The sequence below is a fragment of the Chaetura pelagica genome, unplaced genomic scaffold, assembly GCF_000747805.2.
Source record: "Chaetura pelagica isolate M959 unplaced genomic scaffold, ChaPel_1.0 scaffold575, whole genome shotgun sequence".
NCBI classification, from domain to species: Eukaryota; Metazoa; Chordata; class Aves; order Apodiformes; family Apodidae; genus Chaetura; species Chaetura pelagica.
This window is the reverse complement of record NW_009953200.1, coordinates 1,175,861-1,199,941: the sequence shown is the minus strand read 5'-3', so window position 1 is coordinate 1,199,941 and position 24,081 is coordinate 1,175,861. Positions and strand designations below refer to the sequence as shown.

At 37.2% G+C, this 24,081-nt stretch overlaps 1 protein-coding gene across 1 annotated transcript in view; it reads left to right on the top strand.

The window, feature by feature from the left end:
* The window catches only part of ARHGAP15 (Rho GTPase activating protein 15), a gene marked incomplete at its 5' end in the record, with an annotated part of 279,947 nt that overhangs the window by 148,631 nt on the left and 107,235 nt on the right, over nucleotides 1-24,081 (top strand). Inside the window, one exon of the mRNA XM_009997402.1 lies at nucleotides 2,032-2,130. Coding sequence (XP_009995704.1) covers nucleotides 2,032-2,130 — 99 coding nt within the window. The remainder of the gene's footprint in view (nucleotides 1-2,031; nucleotides 2,131-24,081) is intronic.

Sequence of the window (24,081 nt, the reverse complement as noted above, 5' to 3'; positions counted from 1 at the left end):
CCAGTAATGCCAAGTATTCCTCATTCATACCACTGATTCTAAGAGTAACTGCAAAATCATCCTGGAAGTTGGTTAAAAAGTGGTTATACTAGAGAAAAGGAGCTGCTGAACACCCATGCATTATTTTTTTTTCAGTTTTTCAAGTATTGCCCTCTAAACACCATCCAGTTCTTTGCTTGTTTTGCTTTTGAAATTGTTTACAAACAATTTTTTACTTCTTTTTAATACTATTTACATTGGAGACCATTCTGTATTATGCAAAGAATTTGACAGGTCTTTGCTAAAATTTTAAGAAACAATTAAAATGTCAAAAAGAGGAAGTGCTAGTAATTTTTAATCATAAATCTCTGTATATATGTAATTACCACTGAAGGCAGCTATAAATGTTTTATGAAGAAAATGTAACCAGACTGTGCTTTGTCAGAAGCATAACCCCAAAACATGTGACAGGCTGTTCACTAGTGCTTAATGCCACACATGCACACAACCTTCTTCAGCGTGGTTCTGTGTTACCCATCCTCCATTCTTCAGCTCTACTGCAGGTGAAACTCCAACCTATTTCAGACCAGGCTTTGGTGTACTCTACCAGTCTGCAGATCACATGCTTTGGGAGGGGCTGGGATAAACTTCCCTGATACATATTAGGAAGTCCAAGCCATGCCATGCACCCCACCTTGTTTCCCTGGTTGTTCCCTACTTTGGGGTATTAGCAAAGGCGACCGTGGTGCTCTTGAAACCTAAGCTCAGTAAGAAATAGTAGTGATGAATGACAGGAATGCAAAGCCCCTGGCAAAGCAGAAAATTTTATATTAGTGAGAAAAAGACACACTGCTTGGAGGAAGAAGAGTAAAATGATTATGGTGGACGATGGTGGGAATGAGTATGGACAAATATCCAGTGCCATGGGAGCTGTAGAGGACAGCAGGAGCTTCTGCTGTTCTGCAAGTGAGCGTGTGTGTTGGGTTTGCTCTTCACAGCCTGAGCTTATACTAGCACCCCTCAGCTATCTGTACACAAATTTTCAAAGCCTCTACACCAAACCCCAAAATGTAGTACTCTGTTGGAATGCTGTATGGAGACTGTCTCCTTGGATAAATGATGATAGTACACTCTTATTGTTTGAACATTTAACTGGCTCCTATCGAGTAGTTTCTTTCATCTGTTTGATTCATTTTGATTCTAGCTGACAACATCTCCATTACTGATTGTTCTTTTCATAATTTCTCAAACATATAGAGTGGAAATGAGGTGGAGGAAGCTAGTTAATAATCTGATGAGTTTAACCTGCTTATATAAATATGTTTTAAGATCAATGTTCAGAGTTGCTCAAAACTTTAAAATCTTAAAAATGTAAAGGTAGCATTATCTCCTTAAATGATTATTCATCAAAGAAACAATACAAACCACAAGTTGAACAGTGTAAGATGCAATCTCAACCAAAGATATCTAGTATGTTCTGTTTTATTAAAGAGGTAATATGGTAACAATAAAAACCTCTTTTGAAGATGACATTGATTTGTACTAAGTTCTAATGATGCAAAGCAATGAAGTCCTTGCATCCCTATGGTTCTCTATGGCAAGAGTGGAATTCCATATGCATGGAAGAAACAGGCTTCAAGGTTGCACCATCAGTTAGTATCATGCAAGGTTTTGGATTCAACACAATATGGAGCTGTATCTCCAGAAAGGCCTTCCCTTTTTTTTTACAGCAGGTCCAAGCAAACCCCAGAGACATCCAAGTGTTGTAAAGGTCTAGGTATAAATGGCAATTTAAACTTGAGCCCAGGAGATGTGTCTGGGTCCTGTGGGCAGCAGATATCGAGAGGTTTGGTTCTGTGACAGAAGTTAACAATCACTAGAACTCAGAAAGGATTTATTTCCAACTTTGTCTGTCCATCTTTGATAGTTGAGATTTTAAGAAATGTTAAAAACTCAGAAGAGAGAAAAATCCCACTAATAATAATTTAGTTTAATGTATTTTCCTCTTTTTTTTTTTTTTTTCTTTTTCTTTTTTTTTTTCCCAAAATGTAGATCAAATTTTTGGCTCCCATTTGCACTTGGTTTGTGAGCATGAGAAATCTACAGTTCCCCAGTTCGTAAGACTGTGTATAGAGGCTGTTGAAAAAAGAGGTGAGTAATATTTAACACTATTTTTTTTTCTCTATTAGTAATCAAACCTTTAACCTGGTAACTCTGAATTGCCAGGGTAGGCAGGCAGTGCAATTTATAATATAGTTATGGACAGAATTATATCCCATTCTGTATCTTCATTTTCGTTACTTGATAAGACACTAATAGAACCCATTTCTGCTGATTATTCCTTATATTTTGCTTGACATGTTGTTGTTTTGGCCTTTCTCTGGGTAAGCAAACACTAAACATCAATAAAATGTCAGCAACTTTCATTCTGAACTCTCTGGTGAGCATCATGCCAATACTTTTTCCTAAGTCCTGAAGTGTATTCAACCAAAATAAATCTTATTCCAGTGTAACCACATTTATTTTTTTAATGCGCGTAGGTGTCTAATTTCTAGTGTTATTTTAAAACCCCATAATATCGTAAGAACCCTGCGATGAGTATTCATCCTCATTAAAAGTTTTTGATTAATTTAATAAGAAGGATTTTCATGGTATAAAAAGATGTGCTTAACACCGTTGCCTGCCTTCCTTTCTTCAGAGTGTATCTTCTCTCATTGAAGGTCATTTTCTTTGGAAGGTACATGCGGTAGATGCAGAATCTTAAAATGTATTGTATAAAAATGTGAGGCTTCATCACCATCTGTTACAAGTTTACAACTTGTTCCAGGGATCTGGGGAAACATATATCTTGCAAAAGATAGAAAATTTATTTTCAGAATAAGGCTGGGTGAACCCATTGTCACTGCCATATACTGGAATCTCAGAACAAGAGAAGCAATGAAAAATAAAAAGATACTTAGACTGTTAACCACAAAGGAAAAAGCTATTTTAATTCCATCGTTGTTACCTGGTTTTATAGTGAAAGGTGCAATAAAACTACCCTGGAGTTTCAAACTCTGGGAAAATCATGTTTTAATTATACAGCAAAGAGAGTGCTGGGATATTATTATTCCCAGAATGATTGGCAGGAAGTCAGAGACTAACAACCTGGAGATCGTTCAGTAGGGGGAGATAGCAGCATTGGTTTTTTTGGAGGAAGGCTGGAGGCTGGATAAAGAAAGAGACAAAGAAAGGGGAGAAATGTGTGAAGTGGCTATTAATAGATGAGGAATTGTGAGGAGAAATTCAGGACATGAAAAGGAAAGGCAGCGATTAGATTACAGAAATGCCACGCCATGAGGGACGTGTCTAATTGACTGTTCAGCTCCCATCTTAGCACAGGTCCTCCAGAAGATGCACTAGATATTTCCTAGATGTTTTGTGGTATCTGACCACTCCTCCAGGAGAAGTGAGGCCAGAGGACTCTGAATCATAATAGAAAAATCCAAGAAGCCTAATTGGATGTTTATTGTCTGTGTGATTATCAGGGAAATGTTCACGGAAGAAAATTAAAATATCACTCTATTTCTTCAGAGGAGTTCATCCTTCTGAGCATTAGATTATTGTTCTTGTGCTTTGTTCAAACTTGCTCTCACTTAGAGAAGTCTACCCCTTTTAGTTAGTCTAACATGTAAATAAAAGCTAATCATGTGGCATGAGATAAAAATTTCATTTTATCACTGTATTTATGAGTTTATATTAGATATACAGTTTTTTCTGTTCTTATTTTCTTGGATTAAAATGCTTGCATTTACTCACATTCTATTTACTCAAAGTGTTGTTTTTACTAAGTTTTGGCATAAACTATCTCAGGACAGCAGTAATTTATGTGAAGCTAAGTCCAATGTTTATGCAAGCTTCTGATGACATTTTATACCGGGGTTGGTATTAGGAAGCAGTATGTGGAGGTGCCAAGTCTCCCGGCATGGCTGAGACTCAACAGATCTGAAGCCCTCCTCTTAATGGCCAGATATGCCTCCAGCCAAGATACTCAACTGCAGAGTCATGGGAAATACTTATGTACCAATTATGAGAAAGGCACATTTAATGAAAACTGTATGTTTACTTTCATAGTCTTAGTAAGATGGCCTAGATACTCAGTACAGCTGGCATATTGGCTGTTGTAGAAAAGCTTTCTTTCCTATTTAGAAAATATATCATCTACATACTGTAACTGTACCAAAAAAATGTTATTTGCATGCTTCGTTTAAGATAAAGGATTATTAGGAAAAAATACCTTAGGAGACTAACCCTAAATGTCACTTGCAAAACATTCGTACTTTGCTGAACGGTTCTGTTCTTGTTTATCAGCTCATGGCTTTAATTATAGTTTACCTACTGGTTTTCTATTTGTTTTTCTGATTTTTAAAACGTTGCCACCCTGCACAGAAAGCAAGTCTAGCAGTGGTCTGAATAAACCGTATTAATTAGTACATTTTCCTGCGTAGGGGAGGTTACATACAATAGCCAAGTGTAGCAATATTCTCCCACAGATGAAAAATGTACAGGGTGTCTTTAACTGTTGGCACAATTTCCTGGTTAGTTACATTGTTGTAAATTTAATGTCTACATTGAAATCAGAGGAATTATTCTGAAATTGTTTTGCTCCAACTTAGATCAGATTTTGGTCATTTCTCCCCTAGGCTACTGTTGCTTTTTTACCATTACAGGACAGAGGTGCTTTATAAGGTCTGGTCTAAGACTTCTTACACCATAATCCATATTTATCTATCTGACAAGGCTTCATTTGTTCAAGAGAGAATTCCCTTTTTTTTCAGCATCTTTTGGTATTTTTAGTTATTGAAAAGGGACTGGGAAGCAGAAGGTCTTTCTGCATTTATTCAGCCATCTTGCAGAGCTACTAGTGGAGTTTCATAAAGACAGTCAATAATAATGTGCCTGTTCTTGTAAACTTGTGAGGCAATTGTCACTTTTTTTTTTTTTTTTTAAAAAAAGCAAGCTCATTTTTTCCCTTCATTCTTCTGGTATTATTTATTCATTCATAATTTTGGACAAACTTCTTGTTCTGTGTATTTAGCTATACAGTCTGTGCCAGTAGGCAAGGAGCTTTGCACCCTTGGTATCTAATGAAATATCCAAAGTGGAAAAAACCCTCCCACATATGTGGGACATGGTGAGGAGAGAAAATAATTCTGTAGAGTGCAATGCTCAGATTGAAAAAAATAGTCAGTATTCAAAGACTTTCAGCATTTCTTCAATTTCTGCTTTTTCAAGGACTTTGAGAGAAAGCTTTTCATGAACAGCGTTATTCTTGTTTTTTCTCACTGGACTTTTACTTTGTCATCAGCATCTACCGTGGATGTATTGTGTCTCTTTCTGCTGAGTTGCCTTTTTCAATGTTTTCCACACTTTTTCTCCTCCCCAGAACATGTCTAATAGGTAGCCCCAATCCTGAGCTGAGTGATGCAGCAAGGAAAGCCTAGGACAATCCTCTCAGAGTACTCTAACTCACATGCTGTACACTCCTGCCAAGGGTGGGGCCCATTGCAAGATTTTTGGTGTTTCTAGGCCAGATATTATTTCCAGTCACTTCTTGAGTCACCTATTTATTTTGTTATCCATGACCCTTTAAAAATCCTGGCTGTTTTTTGATTATTTTTTTTTCTTTTAAATATGTGAAAGGCATGAGTAGAACGCATTAAAAAAATAAAAATATATCAGTCTGCATTGTACCTAATCAAAATGCCATCCAGTTCTTCTCAGAGTGATGTTTTATCCTGTGAAAACAGTCTGATGCTAAACTCTTTACTAGAGATGATCATTTGTCTGTGTGTCTAATGACAGAGTAAACGAACACCCCAAGCAGTCAGTGTACAAAACCTATTGAGGGTATCCAGTGTAGTTTTAAGTTTTGTAAAGAAATACAGTACTGAAGCTCCAGGGAAATATAATTTAACTTTCATCTCTCTCTTGAAATGTCCTTCATTTTCTCCCTCTGTTCCCGAACCCAAGTTAGTGTTCTCAAATCAGCTTAAATGACTTGAAAAATGACACTGCAGGCAGCAAAGCTGAAGATTACAGGTACCGTTTCCATTCTAAACTGGACATTGCAGACATTGTTTTCTGTTGCTTTTCTTGGAGCACAGGATGCTCTGACAGGAATGATACACAAAATTACATATTTGATTCAATGCCTAAAAGCCACCCTGGGATCCATAACCTTGCTTAAAGATTTAAGAAAGACCTTTAGTCCAATTCTGAGAAGGTTCTTAGCTTAGAAAACTTTATCTTTCAACTTTACTTCTTAGCAGCTGTTATGTTTTTTTGCAGTCGTTTGTTTGACAGGATCCAGTTATAGGTTCCGATGTCTGTTTAAAGAAACAGGGAGGTTGTTGGCTTTAAAATTCCCTTACTGCTTGTGTGTTCAACATTTTCCCAGGCTTTTCTACATAGTTTGCCAAGTAAAGGGACTGACCTTTTGTAGCAAACACTTTTTCATTTCTAAATGCTCACTTTGATTTTTGTCCCATTTTATGCTCATTCCAAACTGTTTACAACCCACTAAAAATGACTGTGAATTATATGTTTGTGTAATGGATTCCTTTTGTGGTCGGAGTGGAATGTTTACTTTGAACAATTAGTTATCTTTGGGCAGATTATAGTGACCTGAAAAAAGAATGGCTAAAATTATTACAGTACCTTAACTATTTCCTTTTTGTTATCTTCTCTGTTTGTTCAATGCATTATTTACTGGGTTTCATTGCTCTGAGCCCCCAGTGAGCAAATCATGTTAAATAGGATCAGTGACAACAAATCCCTGAGCTCTTGGTTCTTGGGGGTGATCTGCTGGGGTAGGTCTGGGCATGCCAGAGAGACTTCAGAAGTGACCATTATGTTGGGTGTACAATTTGAAGCAGACTTGGTTTGAAAGAAGTTTTTAAGGGTTTGCTTCCTGAAAATGAGATCTCTTTAAAGTGTCTGAAGTTTGACACCCCAAAGCACCTAAAATCAAAAGACACTAATTTCCACAACTGTGACTTGGTTTTTACTTGGTTTTGTGCATTTCAGAAATGCACAAACACAAAGCCTCGTACCACTGAATAAGCAGTGTTTAAGGAAGAAAATATCTTTATGGGCAAAGATAAAGTACCTTATGGGATGCAGTAAAGAAATACATTCATCCCAATGAAGAGAAATGAAGATAAAAATGGTATTTTAAACTACCTCACCTCCCAAATGCCAGGCTGCCCTGTGATAGAAGGTTGTGTCCCTTTCATCAGCTTTATCACTTAATCTAAAAGCTAAAGTGCAGCTAAAAGCACTTTAAAACCTATTTATTAAAAAAAAAAAAAAGAGAGAGAAAGAAAGTGATATTTCATTACCTTCTAAATCATATATTGCTTAAAAGGTAGTCAGTATTCTGGTAGGAAGTTTACATAGAGGAGAGTTCACTTATCTTAAGGAGTTAAGGAAAGAGGAAATGAGTTTTAAAAATATAAAGTAGTGTGAATATATTTATATTACTAGGAAAAGATGAGTTTTTAAATAATTTAATGCTACCTCATTTTCCAGTGGAAGAAAACATTGCAGAATAATTGAAAAAATAATAATATTTCCAAGCACCTCCTAAAGCTGATGACTCCCATGCTGGGATCACTGACTTTGGTGTGGTGTAGTCAGGAGATTCCAGGAGCACAGTAAAGATGGCAGAAGACACGAGGCCTGTGCAGCCAAGATAGGTATTAATAGCCACTATATACAACCTCCAGCAGCTTATATCCCTGTGTGTATTGTAATCCTCCATATTGTTACACGTTGTTCAGTGACTTACTCCTCCAGGGCATATTTAGCTTAAGGAATGTTTTCTTATGCATTTGGTTCTCAAAAATGCTTCGGCCCCATTCCTGAGGACCTGAAGAAGGCAGCTGGAAAGTACAGGGTAGTTTTGCCAGAGTATGCTCACCACCATCTTCAAGCTTCCATTAAAAGCAGAGTGCTCCTGGGCCACTTCCCAGCATGATTAGACCAAACTCATCAGCTGGTGGCATAAAGGATTTGTTCTGGCAAGGTTTCCTTGAGGAAAAGGGAAACCTCAGGAGACCGACCTATCCTGTGCACAGTTTTATAGTTGTGTCTGAGTGCAAGACTATTCTCCAACAGCACTTGGCTCCTGAATAACCACTGACATGTATTTTGTGTTTGCTCTCTATTGTATCTTTTAGCCTATTTCTATCCTAAGAGCACGACACTGTTCATGAGTAGCAGTCTATTTCCTACAAGCTCATTGACTGATTTTCAGTACTTATTCTCCTCTGGAAAGGTGTTTTCCAAACATTTTTGTTTTCCTTCTCCCAAGCCTACACATGCTTCCTTGCTTACTCTGATATAATTTTACATATTGTTTCCAGTGGCTTTAGAATTCAGTGCCCTGAAAGTACAGAGATCATGTTGCTTCACCAAATGATCTGAGCTCCCAGTTCTGCTAATTTTGTACTGTTCATTCTTTCCCACTTTGGGATAATCTATTATGCTTGGATCCAGGCACGCACTAAAAGCTAATACTTCCATGAAGAATGTGCAATTTGTACTGTTTAGCTTGTGATGAGATTCCTGAAGTCTTTTATGATTCTATCTTGTTCCAAGGAAGCTTCTGGTCCCAACATCTATATGCACTGAATTTAAAAAAAGACAAAAACAAACAAAAAAACAACCAAAAAACCCAACAAAAAGCAGATAGGAAAAAAAAATTACACACTCACAAAAATATCCAGCAGTTCAGCAGATAAAGACTTTTTCCAGGGAATTCTAATGGGCTGAAGAAATCTGTTTCTGAGGGCATTGAACTATGTTTACTTTAAAATGGCCAACAAGCATAAACTTAAACGTACAGATGAATGCAGCATAAAACAACAAAGTTCTGAGAAAAGCCCTTGTAAGTTTGTGATTTAAAATGTTTGGGGTTTGTTGTGTTGGTTGTTTCTTTTTCTCCTTTTGAGTAGAAATTAAGAGTGGTTGAATTTAGTGCAAACATGTTGGCAAGCTTTCCTCAACCATCTCTGTCTTCAGGCTCAGGCAATCCTGCTCTAGCCACCTTTCTTAGTGTAAGAGCCAGTTAATAGTGTTGTGCAAGGTCCAAGTCAAAATTGGCTCTGAAGGGTATTCACTTTGGGGCCTCTGTGTCTGCTAGAAAGCCACATTCTGAGTTAGAAAAAAATATCAAGAAGTGTCAACAGGAAACATCACGGAAGGGCATACAAGACAAATTAGAGAAAAGGAGACAACAGCAGGGGGAAGGAAAAAAAAAAAAAAAGGCAGAAAAAGAGCCTTGCAATGACAATGCACAAAAGAGAGAATAAATTTATATTTAAAAAAATCTGAAAGCAGCAAGGGTAAACTAGTTAGAAGAGGAAAAAGCCATGAAAAAGGCAGGCATTTGAACCAGTTGCTGTCTTTGTCATAGTTACCTGATACCTGTTTCATTGATTAATCTGTTCCAGAGAAATGTATCCATTTCTATGAAAAAAACCCGAGGATTTGTATTTTAAGCCCTGCCAGTAACAACAAGCAGACACTCAGTGTGCACCAGAGTAACATTTACAATGCTTGGGCCAAATTCATGCCTTGTGTAATTTTATTGCTTTTACTGGAATTACACCAGAGATGAGTTTGGCCTTTTGCCTTTTTCTAGCATTGTATAATATATCTATTAGTGAACATGTAGAAGGAAACAGGGCATTTTGTCTTCAGAATTTTCCATAAAATCTTTTTCAATAGGCTTAATAAATAAAATAAACCACTTAACCTGTGAAATAAAAAAGAACCAAACAACATTTTCTCGATATTGAAATAATGTTAATATACTTTGTAAATCAAGTAGTTGACATTTGTACAGGCTGAAACAAAATGTCTCAAGAAATTTAAAGCCGGCTGACTGTCTCTGGTGCTTATTCTGTGCCAAAGAGAAAATGAAGGTCCTGACATCCCCCCTGGTCAGAGTCAGACTCAGGGAAGCTCACACATGAGGGTATACCCCTCCCAGCCATGGAAAAGATAAAAAGATAGATACAAAAAATCCTCTTTTTACTTCCTGAACAAACTGAGGATGTGAGGCACTATGCCCTAGTACTGTACACATGCCGTGGCAGACAAGGAGCTGGGAGTATTTCCACTGCAAACCCCATTTAGTCATACTTTACAGTTCAGCCATTTATAGAACACTTTGGGCTAACACTTGACAAAATGAGTCGGCCTAGAGGAGATGTTCACACACACACATACACACAAAGAAAAAAGTTACATCCATTAAGTTCCTTTAGGGGAGAAAAAAAAAAACCCAAAACGTAGTTGTAGTTTCAGATTCTTTCAACATCCTGGGTCTTAAAAATAAAGCTACAGTTTTTAAATAAGATTATGAAGACATGATTCCACAACATAGATTAATTGCTCTTCGAGTGGGGAAAAAAAAAAAAAAAAAAAAAAAAAAAAAGAATAAGATACTACAACTACACTGTATTTCTTTCAAAGAAGTTTTGCAACAGTAAAAGAAAAGACATTTTAAAAAGTTCTGCTGTCTGTGTGCAACACGGTGGGGTCAGCTTAAAAAAACCCTGTCTCGTTTTTTCTGCCTGCAATTCAAGAGAGCAAATAACTGCAGTTGTATTTTATTACTTCAATTATTTGCTGTAGCAGCTTGTGTTACATCAATGTTTTAACCATATAATATAGCAGTCTAATGGGATTGATACCCAAGTGAGAGAAATTGTACCAACAGAAAGCTCCAGGAGCAAGGCAGAGGGCAAAGTAAGAGGGCAGTTTAAAAAGGAGACTTTATCTTTAGGCTTTGGCTTCTTTAAGTGAAGATTTTTTAGCTCATTTTACTGCTCTGAATTTATGAAACTGATATGGTTAGCAATCTAGTAACTGAATTGTCCCTAAATTGACTACTGCAAGATAAAGTCCCAAGGAATTAATATGTCTTTTAAAGATCTCCAGTTATAGATTTGCTTAGCATATGGCTTTATTACAATCAGGATCCTCACGGATCATGGATGCAATTATACAGCAAACCAACTTCTTTTTGCCTTCACACAGACAAACAATGCTTCCTGGTTTTCTGAGGAATATATCTGTAAATGAGAGCAAAATGTGGCCTTTCGGTTTCATAACACAACAGAACCGGATCACTTGGATCCTGAGCAGCTCCAGCATGCCTGATCCAGCTCTCTCTTCATCATTCCTTTATGCACCTTTTGAAACAGATTAGAAACTGCTTTTTCATGTTTATTCCACTTTATAATAGACATAGGCTATTTCTTTCTATATATTTCCTACTTTATTGATACCAGCCTCTGCCCCCCAAAACAACTGGAGGCTTCTCTGTAAGAACCTGGATAGATCTATTTTGGGGTCAATGGTTGCTCCTTACAGTTAAGGAAAAGCTTCTGTATTTTGTTGGATCAAGTTGGACCTTCATATGTTTAGATCAGAAATTTAAATATCCAAATTTTCTCTCAGGATTTAAAAACAAAGACCAATAACTTGTTCAGTTGTCCAGGTCATGGGCCATTCACAGGCAATACAGAGGCTCTGAAAATCATCACGAGCCCCTCCAGACCAAAGGTAAGGGGCTGAGTCTTCTCTGAGATGCCTTCACTTAGAAAATAAGTGAGTCTTCAAAAGACAGAAAGAGGTTATTCCATACCCCTTTGCTCCATCTTCCCAGGAAAAATTTCTCCCAACATTACAAGCCCTATGTTTAGATTTGTCAGTCCTGAACTGACATAGTGTTACGTGACATAACACACTGAAGTAGCTGCCACCAAATGGCTTTCCTGTGCCAGCAGTAACCACACAATGGTGTTGGAGGTACCACAGCTTTTTGTTTACTTAGAAATGAAATTATTTTGATGAGTGTATGGTATCAGTTAGCAAGTGTTGAGTTCTTTATGGTGATATTGCTCATGTTGACTTAAATGGAAAACGGATCAGCTCAGAAATCTGTAATAAGAAAAGTTTCTTAGCGTACTTGTAGTGATGCCCTGTGGTGCTGCTAGAACTAAAAATCTGTCAGCATACTTGGTAGAAACTTTGTTTCATGGTTCTCTAACTCATATGATTGAGATTAAAGTGAACAAAATCTTGGCACATATTTTGGCAGCCAAGAGGCATTCCTCTGCTTGTATGTAGATGTGTGTGTGAGAGACAGAGAGAGGGGGAAATGTGGCAGCCACTCATTTGGTGTTAAATTATCAGGTGTTACATATTTTTAATAAACCTTAGTAGAAAGATAAGATACATCCTCTTCTGATGAAAACTGGTTTCACTGAGCCTATAAACTTTACTTTGAACAAGCTGAGCATCTACCCTAACTGTGGAAAACAAAATAATTCAAATTCTCCAGCCTAGCTAACCTGTAAGGCAGACTTGAATCCAAGCAGCAAGGTGGAAGATGCTAGAAGGATGCTCTCTAGGCAGCCAGGTTTTCCTACTTTTCCACTGAAAGAGAGGGACTCACAAACAGCCTTATTTAATGCCCTGATCTCTGACCTGCAGGACTATCTTCAGAGCAGTGGCTGCTTTCTGGTCATAAACAGCTCTGGTCTCGTGATGGAGCTTTTTGCACAGGAGCACTTCTACCATCACTGGGCAAAACCACCATCTTTTTATTTACTTTGCAGACACGACATATTGATGTTTGAAAAGTCTCAAGATTCGCACACAAGAAATTGTTCACATGGTTTCTTTAATTATCTCAGTTGCAGTTGCATTGTTGTATTTCGATATGACATCCATTAAAAACCCAGAGAGCACAGCTTACAGTAAGAGTTTGTGTTACAAACTTTGCAACTGTCATGAACATCTCTATAGTAAATGTCATTAATATCTATCAGAATTTTCACCAAAGAAGGAAATCAGATATGGAAAACACTGTGTGCCAACTTTGCCTTCCCAAGCCTCCAGAAATACCAGAGGGTCTGTGTGAACCCTAGTAAAAAGGATGAGAACGGATTTTTACCTTCCTCACATCATTCCATGTCACAGTCAGCATTAAAATACAAAGACAACGATTGAAATCAAAATGCTTCTCATAGCTTCAAATTTTTAAATCATTATCTTGCATGAAAGTATCAAATTATACTAATTTTTATGCATTTACATCATTGAAAAGTCACCTAACAGGTTTCCAGTATGTTAGGCTTTTCCTTATCAGAAATTAGTATTTTTCTGTATTTCTCGCATGTCCCAGTTATGTTTAACTTACATTATTTGTATTTTGTTGTGATTTTTTTTTTTTTTTCCATATTTCAAAGTAAAAAGCAGTTTGTTCCCTTTCAGACTATACCTCAACAACCTCTTTTCAGGAGTTCCTGAGCAATTCATACACAAGTTTTCTGCTATTTTAATGCAGTATATCATGGTATGCATGTCATACTACAAAATGGAAACTATGGAGTTGCTTCTGTCAAAGTAATGAACTATGCACTAATCCCTTAAGTTTTGGTACTTATAATTCTTTTTATCCCAGTTCAGGATTTTTCTGGTTTCTGTAGATACCTTGACTGATTTTTTTGCTGAATTGCTGAATGTTGCTTTGGTGGTGGTTTAGATTTTGCCCAAATGAAATGGAGGCAGAAAAAAAAGTTTTAAAGTTATTTGAACCTGCCTGAGAACAGTGAATGTAGTGGGAATGACAGGAAAAATAATATGTATAACTTCAGAGTCCTGCAGCTAGGATGGAAAAAAAAAATATATATATAGAAAGATACGTAAGCACAATAGGTTTGGTCATATTAAAATTAATGTTTCTGGCTTTTTACATAGTACTGCTTAATATCACTCCTTTGTAACACTAAATATGACTTCAGCAAAAGCCAGAACATTTTACTCACTTATTAGACTAGAGTTTTATCACACAAAAGAAGGTGTAAGTACATTCAGTGGAATTTCACAGTTAAAATCATTATTGTGTTTTTAAATGCATGCGATGCATACTGGGAAACATACTATTAATGTAAAAATTATCTCCATATGTACATACACACACACCTTTGTATTGTCCCATTGATATGTTAGACAGATATGCAATGCTAAGAATTCAGTAAGGTGGTGTTAGAAAGCCATATGGCTACTTATCTTCCCAGAGAGCCTCTGATTTTTCCACTCAGGCATGGACTGTAACACCCAAAGGTGTCTGATAGTGTGACTTAGACTAAAGAATCTAATTTTTAAATGTTTTCTCCCACTTAAAGATAAAAAGCAAATACAAAGATAGATGCCCACAAAGGGAAAGGAACAAGCAAAGACCATTACCAACTGCACACGAGAGCCCAAACTCCATTTTTAGAGCAGGCTTTTGCACATTCCTTCTGTTAGAAGTCCAGAACCAAGCTGGACCAACCTAATTGCCAACCAACCTAATTGCTGACTGTAGGGAACAGATCTAGCCTTCTGTGTTATGCAATGAAACAAGTACTATCGAGTGCCTCACTGATATTTCTTTAACCATTGTTGAACTAGAAGATCCACTCCCCAGCAATGCAGATCAGCTGTAGGAGGTGCCCACAAATGTTTAGGTAGAACCCAGTCCTGAAGACAAGAAAGATAACCTTGAGGCATCCATGCTTGAAAAGAGAGGCTTTAGGCTGCCATATAAAAAATTGATCTGTTATAGAGATTAATACTGGGCCTACCTGAACTCCTCAACTCTCTCTAAAAAGCCAAGGAATGATGGAAGAAGCTTTCCTGAGACTTTCAATTTTCATCCTAAATATCCTTATTCTACCCTGAGGTTCCTATTCTAGTCACTATCATTAAAAAAAATAATTCTCTTTGCCAAGCAAAGGCAGAAAATACAAACTCCTTACCTAGTTTGTCTGAAGATTGTGTGTGCCCAAATGTACAGTTCTTCCAACTGTTACAAGTCCAACAAACAGCAGTACTAGTGAGGATGGGGAGGTGACATTACTGAGACTAATTTAATCTCTCACTATTGTGAAAGATGGGAAAAGATTTGTCCCTACTGTGCACTAAATTCTCTTTAAAATCAGCATTGGGAGTAAGGGATGTTTGGAGAATCGTATCTGTCCTGTAGCTTTTAACCACAGCTCCTACTGGTGTAGGACCTGCCTGGAAGTCCTGTATAGTCCTAAGAGGAAAGTCAGTCCCCCCCACCCCCCAAGAGCAATTTCCCTAAGAATCTTGCTGTTGCTCAGAAAAACACAGGCATGATGTTGGTGATGATGGATCCCCAAATGAAGCACAGTTCAAGTAAAGTGGGAGGATTTAGCAAAATGCATAAATTTCTGGTATGCTACTGTCTGCAACAGGCAGATCTTCAGCCAGTTTAGTGAGCATAAGTTACAGCTGGCTTTTGCTGGAATAGTTTATGCTCTTGACCCTCCTCAGTTGTATAGCCAATTGGGAGTTGTCAGGCTACATGTGTTTTTAAACTTCTTTCAGCTAAATCAGAAATCCAAAAGCAAAATACAGCTCTCAGCAGTATCATGTGGAGTTGTGACACTCCCTGGAGGGCTTGGGGTCCATAAACCAATGAATGGATTACAATGAGGCATAAATGTAGTATTTTCATCCATGACAGATATAATCTTGAGCCTGTATTTTTCATGTTACTTAACTCTTTCTGAACATAATGTGTGACAGAATATGTCTTGTAATGTACATTGCAGTAAATATCAGTCAAGTGTGCTTTATTGTTGAGCTCTACATGTTTCCAGAAGTTAACAGGCACAGCTGGGATATAAGAAATGGCAATGTTGTATATATTTCTTGAACATACAAAATACCAGGGCTCTCTTCTCCCCCACCCTCCACATTACATCCCCAGCTGTTCAGATCATGTCACACAGTGGGTGAGTTTTTCTTCCATCATCAGCTTCTCCTAAAATGATAACCTTTATTCAGGCTTCCATCCTCCCCCAAATAAAATGCATTATCCCCATTGTCATCACATTCAAATTAGACTATCACAGAGTATATTGTGTGGCACAGAGTAATAGTAATGGTAACGGGTGGAAGGTGAGAAACAGGTAGCTGTACCTAGCAGAAAATACTCAGTGCTGGTATTTAACATCTACTGATTTTCCTACTCAAATCTCTCTACCTAAAATTCTATTCTCTCAGTCACCATCAAGTCATATGCCCACAACTCCAGTCAGAGGACATGAAGCTGATTATATCCCAAAACAGCTGCTGGTAGTGGAGCATTCAGCTTTTGAAAATTCCTGATACTCCTGAACGATATTTTGGACAAGCAGGAGAAAAAGTATACTTGATAAAGTAGCAGAGAACCATAAAAAAAATCCCTATTTAATTTTAGATAAATTAAGCATTGTTCAGAGTGGTCCTGCTGACCCATACATAAGACCAGTAACTGCAGCAAATGAGAGGAAATAGGAGTGGTGAAGGAGGTATTAAAAGAGAAAACAAACAAGCAAACAAAAAGGAAATAGACATTCAGAACATTAAATACTAATGTGTTACAGAGGGAGAATAGCTATTTCCAAACATTTGGTAATTTCAGATATTATACTGTGTTGCATAAAGTAGGACAATGTTATTTCCTTTTAAACTGCCATTCAATTTAAACCAGTGATCTGATGTGTGTGCTTGAGGTCTGTATTTGGTAGGGATTTTTCCCCGTTAGCATAAACCTTGTTGATTTAAAAAGTGAACAAAGCTGAATCAGGTGGTAAATGTATTCATGTAATCATTTTCATTAATAAGCTGTTATAAATAATAGAGGGAAGGTTTTAAGTGTATAATTTTCTGTAGCACAATTGAGATTTTTCCACATCTTCAGCAGTAAGTTAATTAGAATCACCTGCATTTTCTTGGGCGGACACCAAATGGATTGCAAACAAAAACAGATTAAAATAGCTGTAGCTCATGGCATACAGATGACAAGATTCACAAAGAGGACAATCAGGCAATGAAAACCTCCTCTTTTTCAAGCATTTTTAAAGGAAATTCAGCTCTTCTGAGTCGCTGTAAAAAGACGTTTGTAAGTGTTTCGCTGAAAGACTAGAATGGCTTTGTTTCTGATCCCATGATGAGTGAAAGAAATGTTTAAGAAAGATCACTTTACAGAGAGATTCAGACTGAAATGTGATGACTGTGATTCAAGCCAAGCCAAAAATTACAGCTCAGAATTAAAGGGGATGGACGTGGCTTGGGAATCCATTTTCCCACATTCCTGAATCTCAATCATCCCAGCCAACGTTTAAAAGAAAATACAGTGGAAAGCAGTGAGGTCACTTTGTTTAGCTGCAAGAAGTGGGACCATCAGGATGGCAAAAGTATATATTGGAGGTAACGGCAAAATTACAGTGAACGCGCCGCGTGTTCGATGGTTTCATTCAAAATAAACAGCTTCTAAGCTGAGTCTTGTTTCTTGCTACCAGGAGCCTCCTGAGTAAGTATTGTTGTTCCTGGGGCTTTTAGACTGTAAACTTCTTGAATGCCAAAACAGTGCAGCACAATAGAGAAGAGGAAGAAGGCAGAGCGGGCTTAAATCGGGCACTGAACAGCAGCCCTGCGTGGCAGTGAACTGTGTGCTGGTTTAAATTGCACTTGCTTTGTACAGTAGCTGCCCTTATTTATTTGTATATAAATATCTAAGTGGAAATTCTACCATCAAGTGATGTGAAACAGGGTAAAGTACATCATCCATCATATACACTTGTTACTTCTTCTCAGTATGTAATGCTCATATTCAGTGTTGTAATTGCTCCCATTAAACAGTTTCTACAGGGTCTTGGAACAATAAGATCTTAGTCAAGCTTTTCTCCTTCCATTGGGTCTTGAAGTTATTACTGCAAGAAAAAATGAGATTCTCTTTTTATGTAGCAATGCCCCTCATCTTCTTGATATTATTGCAGTCAAACATAGAATTATTTCTTGTTAGCTAATTTCCTAAAGAGATTCACCAAACCTCATGTCAGACACCTCCTGTAGAGTAATTTCTTAGCTTGTTAAGAACTAGTACAATTTCTCTTCTCCTTTCTTTCCCCCACTATCTCTGCCTTTGCTAAATTCTGATGCAGTGTTCCATTTCTACTAATAATCGAATAAAGAAAATCTTGTTCATGCTGCCTGGAATTCAGGCTTGTCTGTTGTGGGTCCTGCAGCTGGGCTGGGCTGGTCCTGAGTCCAGTACCTTCAAACCCTGTGAAAATTACCCGTGGAGAGGACAGCTCTCCATCCTCTCTTTAATATGAAGCATTGAAACATACATTTTATGTTTAAATTTATTTGCTTTGATATGAAGTACAGTTCTCTACTGAAGATCCTATTTGTGCTGCATGATGTAGAGGAATCTCTTCCCTGTTTCTGTTTGATACTCCTCTTTCTGTAATTCAAGGGATCAAATTAGTCATCTTTACTACAGCACTGAAATAAGAGATCATGTTCAGCTAATTACCTAAAATACCCCGAGAGTCCTTTGTATCCTACATCCAGAGAGTTGGATGTACCCTGTGTTTCTCTGTATAAAAACATTTTACCAGACTGTGACCATTTAAGATGGCTGTTCAGATCTTCTGGAACTTTACCTGTCCTCATCATTATTTAGTATCTGACTGATCTTTGTGTCATCTACTTACTTTGCCAACAGAAATTTTTTTTTTTTCTCATTGTTCACATCCCAGATAAAGGTATTAGATGGCACTGGACTGAGAGCTCCACTCTTGGAGAGCTCTGCCAGTTATGACCCTGTTAGCTGATATCTCCCATTAATTACCACATTTTGAGTTCTGTCATTGAGCCAGTTTTTAATCCATGTAATATATGCCCTGTTAATTCCACAAAATGAAAGTGCTTTAATCATAATGTCATGTGGTACTAAGTCAAAAGCTTCATGGAAAGCCAAACATACTATTTCAACAGCATTGTCTTTATCAACCAGACCTGTCAAAAATCCAATCCTATCAAAAAATGCAACAAGTTTGCTCGTCAAGGCCCTTATTTCCATGAAACCATGCTGCTTGGGATTAATTATGTTTTGCTATGAATTATTTGTTCATAGGGTCCTGAATTAATTATTTATGTAGACTGTCTGGGACTGAGGTCAGTCTAGCCAGTCTCCAAGTACATCCTTCCAACAGCTTTTACAATATGAGAATAACTCTTATCTTATGCCATTCTTTCCCATTTTAGTAATTTCCAAGTATTTCTGTGTATTTTATTTGCAAGTGGGAGCCCCAGGTATATCATGAGCACTGATAAAGGAGAACTGATCTCTTTATGACAGTGATTATCTCTTTGTTCTTCAGACTGACTTTCAATATCACCTACTGTTTGGTCTCTTAGATTTGTTCATCCTTGTTTGTTTGGTAGAACTGTCTGGCCCACACTTACACAGAAGATGAGTAACTTCTCTGGACTAGGGATGGGACCTGTTTTCATATCAGATGTCAGCTGGGATGTTGTTTTCAGCCTCATTAATGTGATCTTTTGAAGGGAGGAGTACAAGAAGTGGATAGTTACGGTGATCAAAAGAGAATTTTTTCAGCAACAGAGGAGAGCAAATCCCAGAGTCGGCCTCTGGCCCGGCTCTGGGAGCTTTAGGGCATACTAACCCCACCCAACACCACACCAAAAAGCAGGATAGAGATGTCAGCAGCACTGAAAACCACACTGAGTGCAGACAGCCTTACGTTCAAAAGGAGCTGCTTCTTGTTTCAGCTCAAGCTGATCAAGCTGTGTACTGAGTTTGCTGGTTCAAGAATCTTCAGCTCACATCACCACCCTGGTGGGCACTTTACATCCCTATGTCTCTTTTTTTTTTTTCTGTTAATGCCTCTATGTTTTTTCTCTTTGTGGTGAAGCTCGGATTTGTTTTGTTGTTCTCATCATTTTCACAGCTGATTTCCATGGCATCAGAAAAAAACCCCACACTTTTTCCTTGCACATTTACCTGAAACTCCAGGTAACTTTTGTAACCCTATCCAGATGCCTTATTTTTTATGTCAAATTCTAAGGTGTCAGTTTGATTCTTATTTTCCTTCTACTGGCAGACAAATATCAATCCTTTTGTGAAACTTTATTATTGTAGCATATTGTTTTGTGGTGTTTTTCTCATCAGACACGTTATCTTGACGTGTGTGTATTTGCTGCATTCACTCATTTCTGCTTTAAATGCCTTAATGCCTCATTTTTGTGCCCTTAGTAAACTTAAAAAAAAATAAATAAATAATTGTTTATGTATCAGATATTTATGGTAAGATGCATATGAAAACAGGAGGAAAGAATTATAGTTTTAGGGAGAACATACCCTGATAATGACCTCTTAAATATTTGTAAAGATAGCCCTGGGCATCTAAGCCCACAAAATAGTTTATAATACAACAGCTTGATTACATAATGATACTTTAGTTTTAAAACGTATGATCTTTCTGTTTATGGGAAGGCATAATAGGCTCCTTTGAAATACAATATTTTTGCCCTGAACATAACTGATTTTAAATGAAAGGACTAACTAAAGAATGCCTTTCTTCAAGTTTGTGCTTCACTTTGTTGTTGAATCCAGCACGATGGTTTCTTTTACAAAACTCCTACCAGGCCGGGGGACGACCACACCTATTTCAGGATACATTAATTGTAAAAATATCATGGGCTTCTCTGCAGGAAGTTATCTAGTACCATTTAAAAATGGTACATTTCAAATTCTAAATCTTGTAAAAAAGTGGAGTGACAATTTCTGTGTACCATCACTCTCCTTCCTCTGCACACAGAGAATTTCCTTTTATATTCTGTTTGAAGATATTGTCAAATATAGATTAAGCTTAGGCAGAATGCAATGTGACTTGGGAGAGGGATTTGTTCTGTGCACCAGAAAGGAATTAATGAGAACATTTAATTCAAGAAAATTTAATTTTCATAAACATGAGAACTACTTCAAACAATATCACAGTCTAATGTTTTAAAACGTGTTTGGATAAATGTATCACCAAATCTCTCCTTTTTTCCTGTGTTTTTATTGTTTCTCTGCTCTACCTGGTTCCATAGGTATTTTCATTTTGGCTAGAAGCAGGACTGCAAGAAATAGTCTTAATTAAGTGGTCTTGTAACATCTTCTGTGTAGTTTTTCAGAGTCAACATGACGTTCATTATTGTTCATGAATCTCAACCAAGCTTGAGTTCAGTTGCCTTTTAACTTTCTCATCAAGAGTAGTTGTATGATTTTTTAAATGAAAGTAGTTAAAATTTACCCATAGTTTGACAGCTAAACTGATGTTTTCTTGACTAAGTCCTTTTCCTAAATTTTTTATGCTATTACAAAATTTAGGGTCAAAATACTGGAGCCATTATCTGGCTTTTGGGTGTAATTTCTAATAGTTGGTCTGTCCTGTTCTCTCAGGTTCCTCATTACAACAAAGTTGGAGATTAGGATATAAGGCAAATAAAATACTCCTCTAGGGCAAAATTCAGTGATTCTTCCCAGATAAACCCCACTCCAGAACACAAGAATCTCACCCTAGAGTGAACAACAGTTGGATTTTATTACAATGAATATTTTTGCTGAAACGTTCCTTACCACTAAACTTAAATGCCAGCACCAGATAGGAAACTCTGCAAGGCTTTTGTTTCATTTTGTTCCCTAAGTATTTATAGCCTGCCACGAAGCAACACTGACAGCAGTGCAGGGATGTTTTTATTCTTGATAGAGGTGCCCTTAAAAGTGAATTTGCTTTGAAAATTGTTCACAGAATCAGGATATTAGAACTATGAAGACGTATTTCTCTTCCTCTTTTGTGCCTAATTGGATTTCCAAAATAAGTTGTTAACAATCCAGCTAAGATAATGTGGTCATGAAAAGGATGTCCAAATCCACCAATTTGCGTTGGTTTGGTTTGGCTTAAATTTCAAAGCTCTTGCAGCAGAAAGTTGATGGCACGTGAACACTATAATTGCCTTGATATTCTTGAATTTATTTATTTTTTTCTCTCCACCATATTGTGTAGTGTCCAAATGAAACACTCACTTCTACACAGAAGTAAATTCATAACAATAATGATGCACTTGTATACTCCAGATCATTTTGCAAGATGTAATATCCACCAATTTACAACATAGTTTGTGATTTTCACTTGCTCTGGGTAATTTATGTGGGTTCCAAGTCGATGTTATTAATGTGAGACTGTTTCATCCACAGTGACATGTATTGCTTTCAGTTCCATATATCCAAAAAGGTGAAGAACTGAATTGAGCTTGATTCAAATAAAAGCTAATATTCTGTTTGGGGGCTTGCTTGTTTGTTTGTTTGTTTGTTTTATTTTTCCTCTTTACTTTCTGGTTTAGAGTTCAGTTTGCATGATGCAATTCTTAATCCCTTACCACAAAAGTCCCACATTCCTATGCTGGGAATTACTCTTCTCTCTCACTCTCCCTTTACTAAAACAGATTGAAGCTCTTGAGATTTAGGATAGAATTGCATTACTTAAACATTTTAGTAATTTCCATTTGCTCATATGTTATATATCCAGTAGATGGATAACTTCCAAGTGTTCTTGATTACCAAATCCTTTTTGATTTCTCTTAAATAAACTTTTTCTTTATCCCCCTGTAACCAAAGAGGATCTTCCTGAAATGAATCATTGCTCTCAGTATTGTGTTGCAGGACACCCACAGGTGCAGGATAGAAAATGGTCTATTAAAAGACATAGATAACCAGTGTATAATACATAATTATTATTAGTTTTTAAAATAGATTATTTAATGTAAACAAAATCAGGATGTTCCTAGCAGGGTAGACATAAAATAAGAACTGCATTTTGTAGAGAGATAAAGATGCAAAGAAGCAAAAGGCTTTATTTGGCTTCATTCTGCATCAAAAGGAAAAGTAAATCTTCTAAATGTTTCAAGATCAGTGAGGAGTACCTCCAAGCCATTGAGTCCACTGGCTGTGGCACTCATCTGCCAAGGCATGAGGCAAGTAACTTTGAAATAGGGACTTGAACCTCAGCTTGTTCCTATTTAAGTGTTATTACAAGTGGCTTTCTGGGCTTTTGCACTTGTTTCCACTCTTTCTTATACCTTCAGTTTTTCCTTTTTCCCCACCCCAAATTAGAAAAAAAAAAAAAACTCCTAGATATGTTATCGGAAATATTTCCTGAAAAGTTTTGGTTTTGACAAATTAGTGTTTTCCAAGAGAAAGGCTTTCTCTGCAATTGCTTGCCAAAAGCTAATTAAAACTTGTGTTCCAAGTGATGAGTAGCCTTAAAATAAACCTGTTCCGTGTAGATTCTCTTAGCTTCTTACATGCTTGCAAGTTTGACACCTGAAATGACAGAGAACGTTTCAGTGTTTTCAATTTTTAAGCTTGCAGATTTGGTCCTTGTTGCACAATAGCTAATTCTCCCGGGAAAGGAGAGCAGTTCCCATGTGCTTTGAAATGCTACAGCTATGCAACCCGGGCTGGGAGTGCTATTTTAAACAGTCATATCAGCAGAGCTTGCTGTAGGAGATAATATGTCACAAAAGGGAGTATGACATCTAGTTTCACCTAGAAGATAAACCTTGAGTAGATATGCAGGGAGAAACAAGACTGTCGGGTTGTCCTTGAAAAGAATGGCCTATATTAATGAAGAAATGTACTCCAGGGCATATGCTATTTGGGATATTTAATTTCATCTTCAAACTTGTCTGATCTGCTTTGAAGAATAAAGTAGAGAGATGGTAGTTGTGTGTAGTCTCACAAATGTCATGATTTCAGAGTGGGTATCTCACCACTTTATTTTCAGAAAGGTCACAGCCCCAGAAATTCATGTCTGAAAAACTCAGGCCCCAGACAGAGAAGTTTCCCCAGCACAATTAATATAAACCCCCCCACGTTTTGGCAGGCCTAGAGTAGCATCATGCCTATCCCAAACAGCCCTTCTCCATAAGCACGAGAGCCAATTCACTCTTCCTCTCCTGTCACACTCAAATGCCCTTGCAGAACCATCCTCTGCTGACAGAATTACAAGATAATTATAGTTAGGTGTTTTGTATTCACTTCAGTTAATCTACCACTTTTATTTCTCATTGTTGTTTTAGTCATCCAGGAGGCACTTCAGTTATTGTCAGGTGGATTGTTTCTTAGTC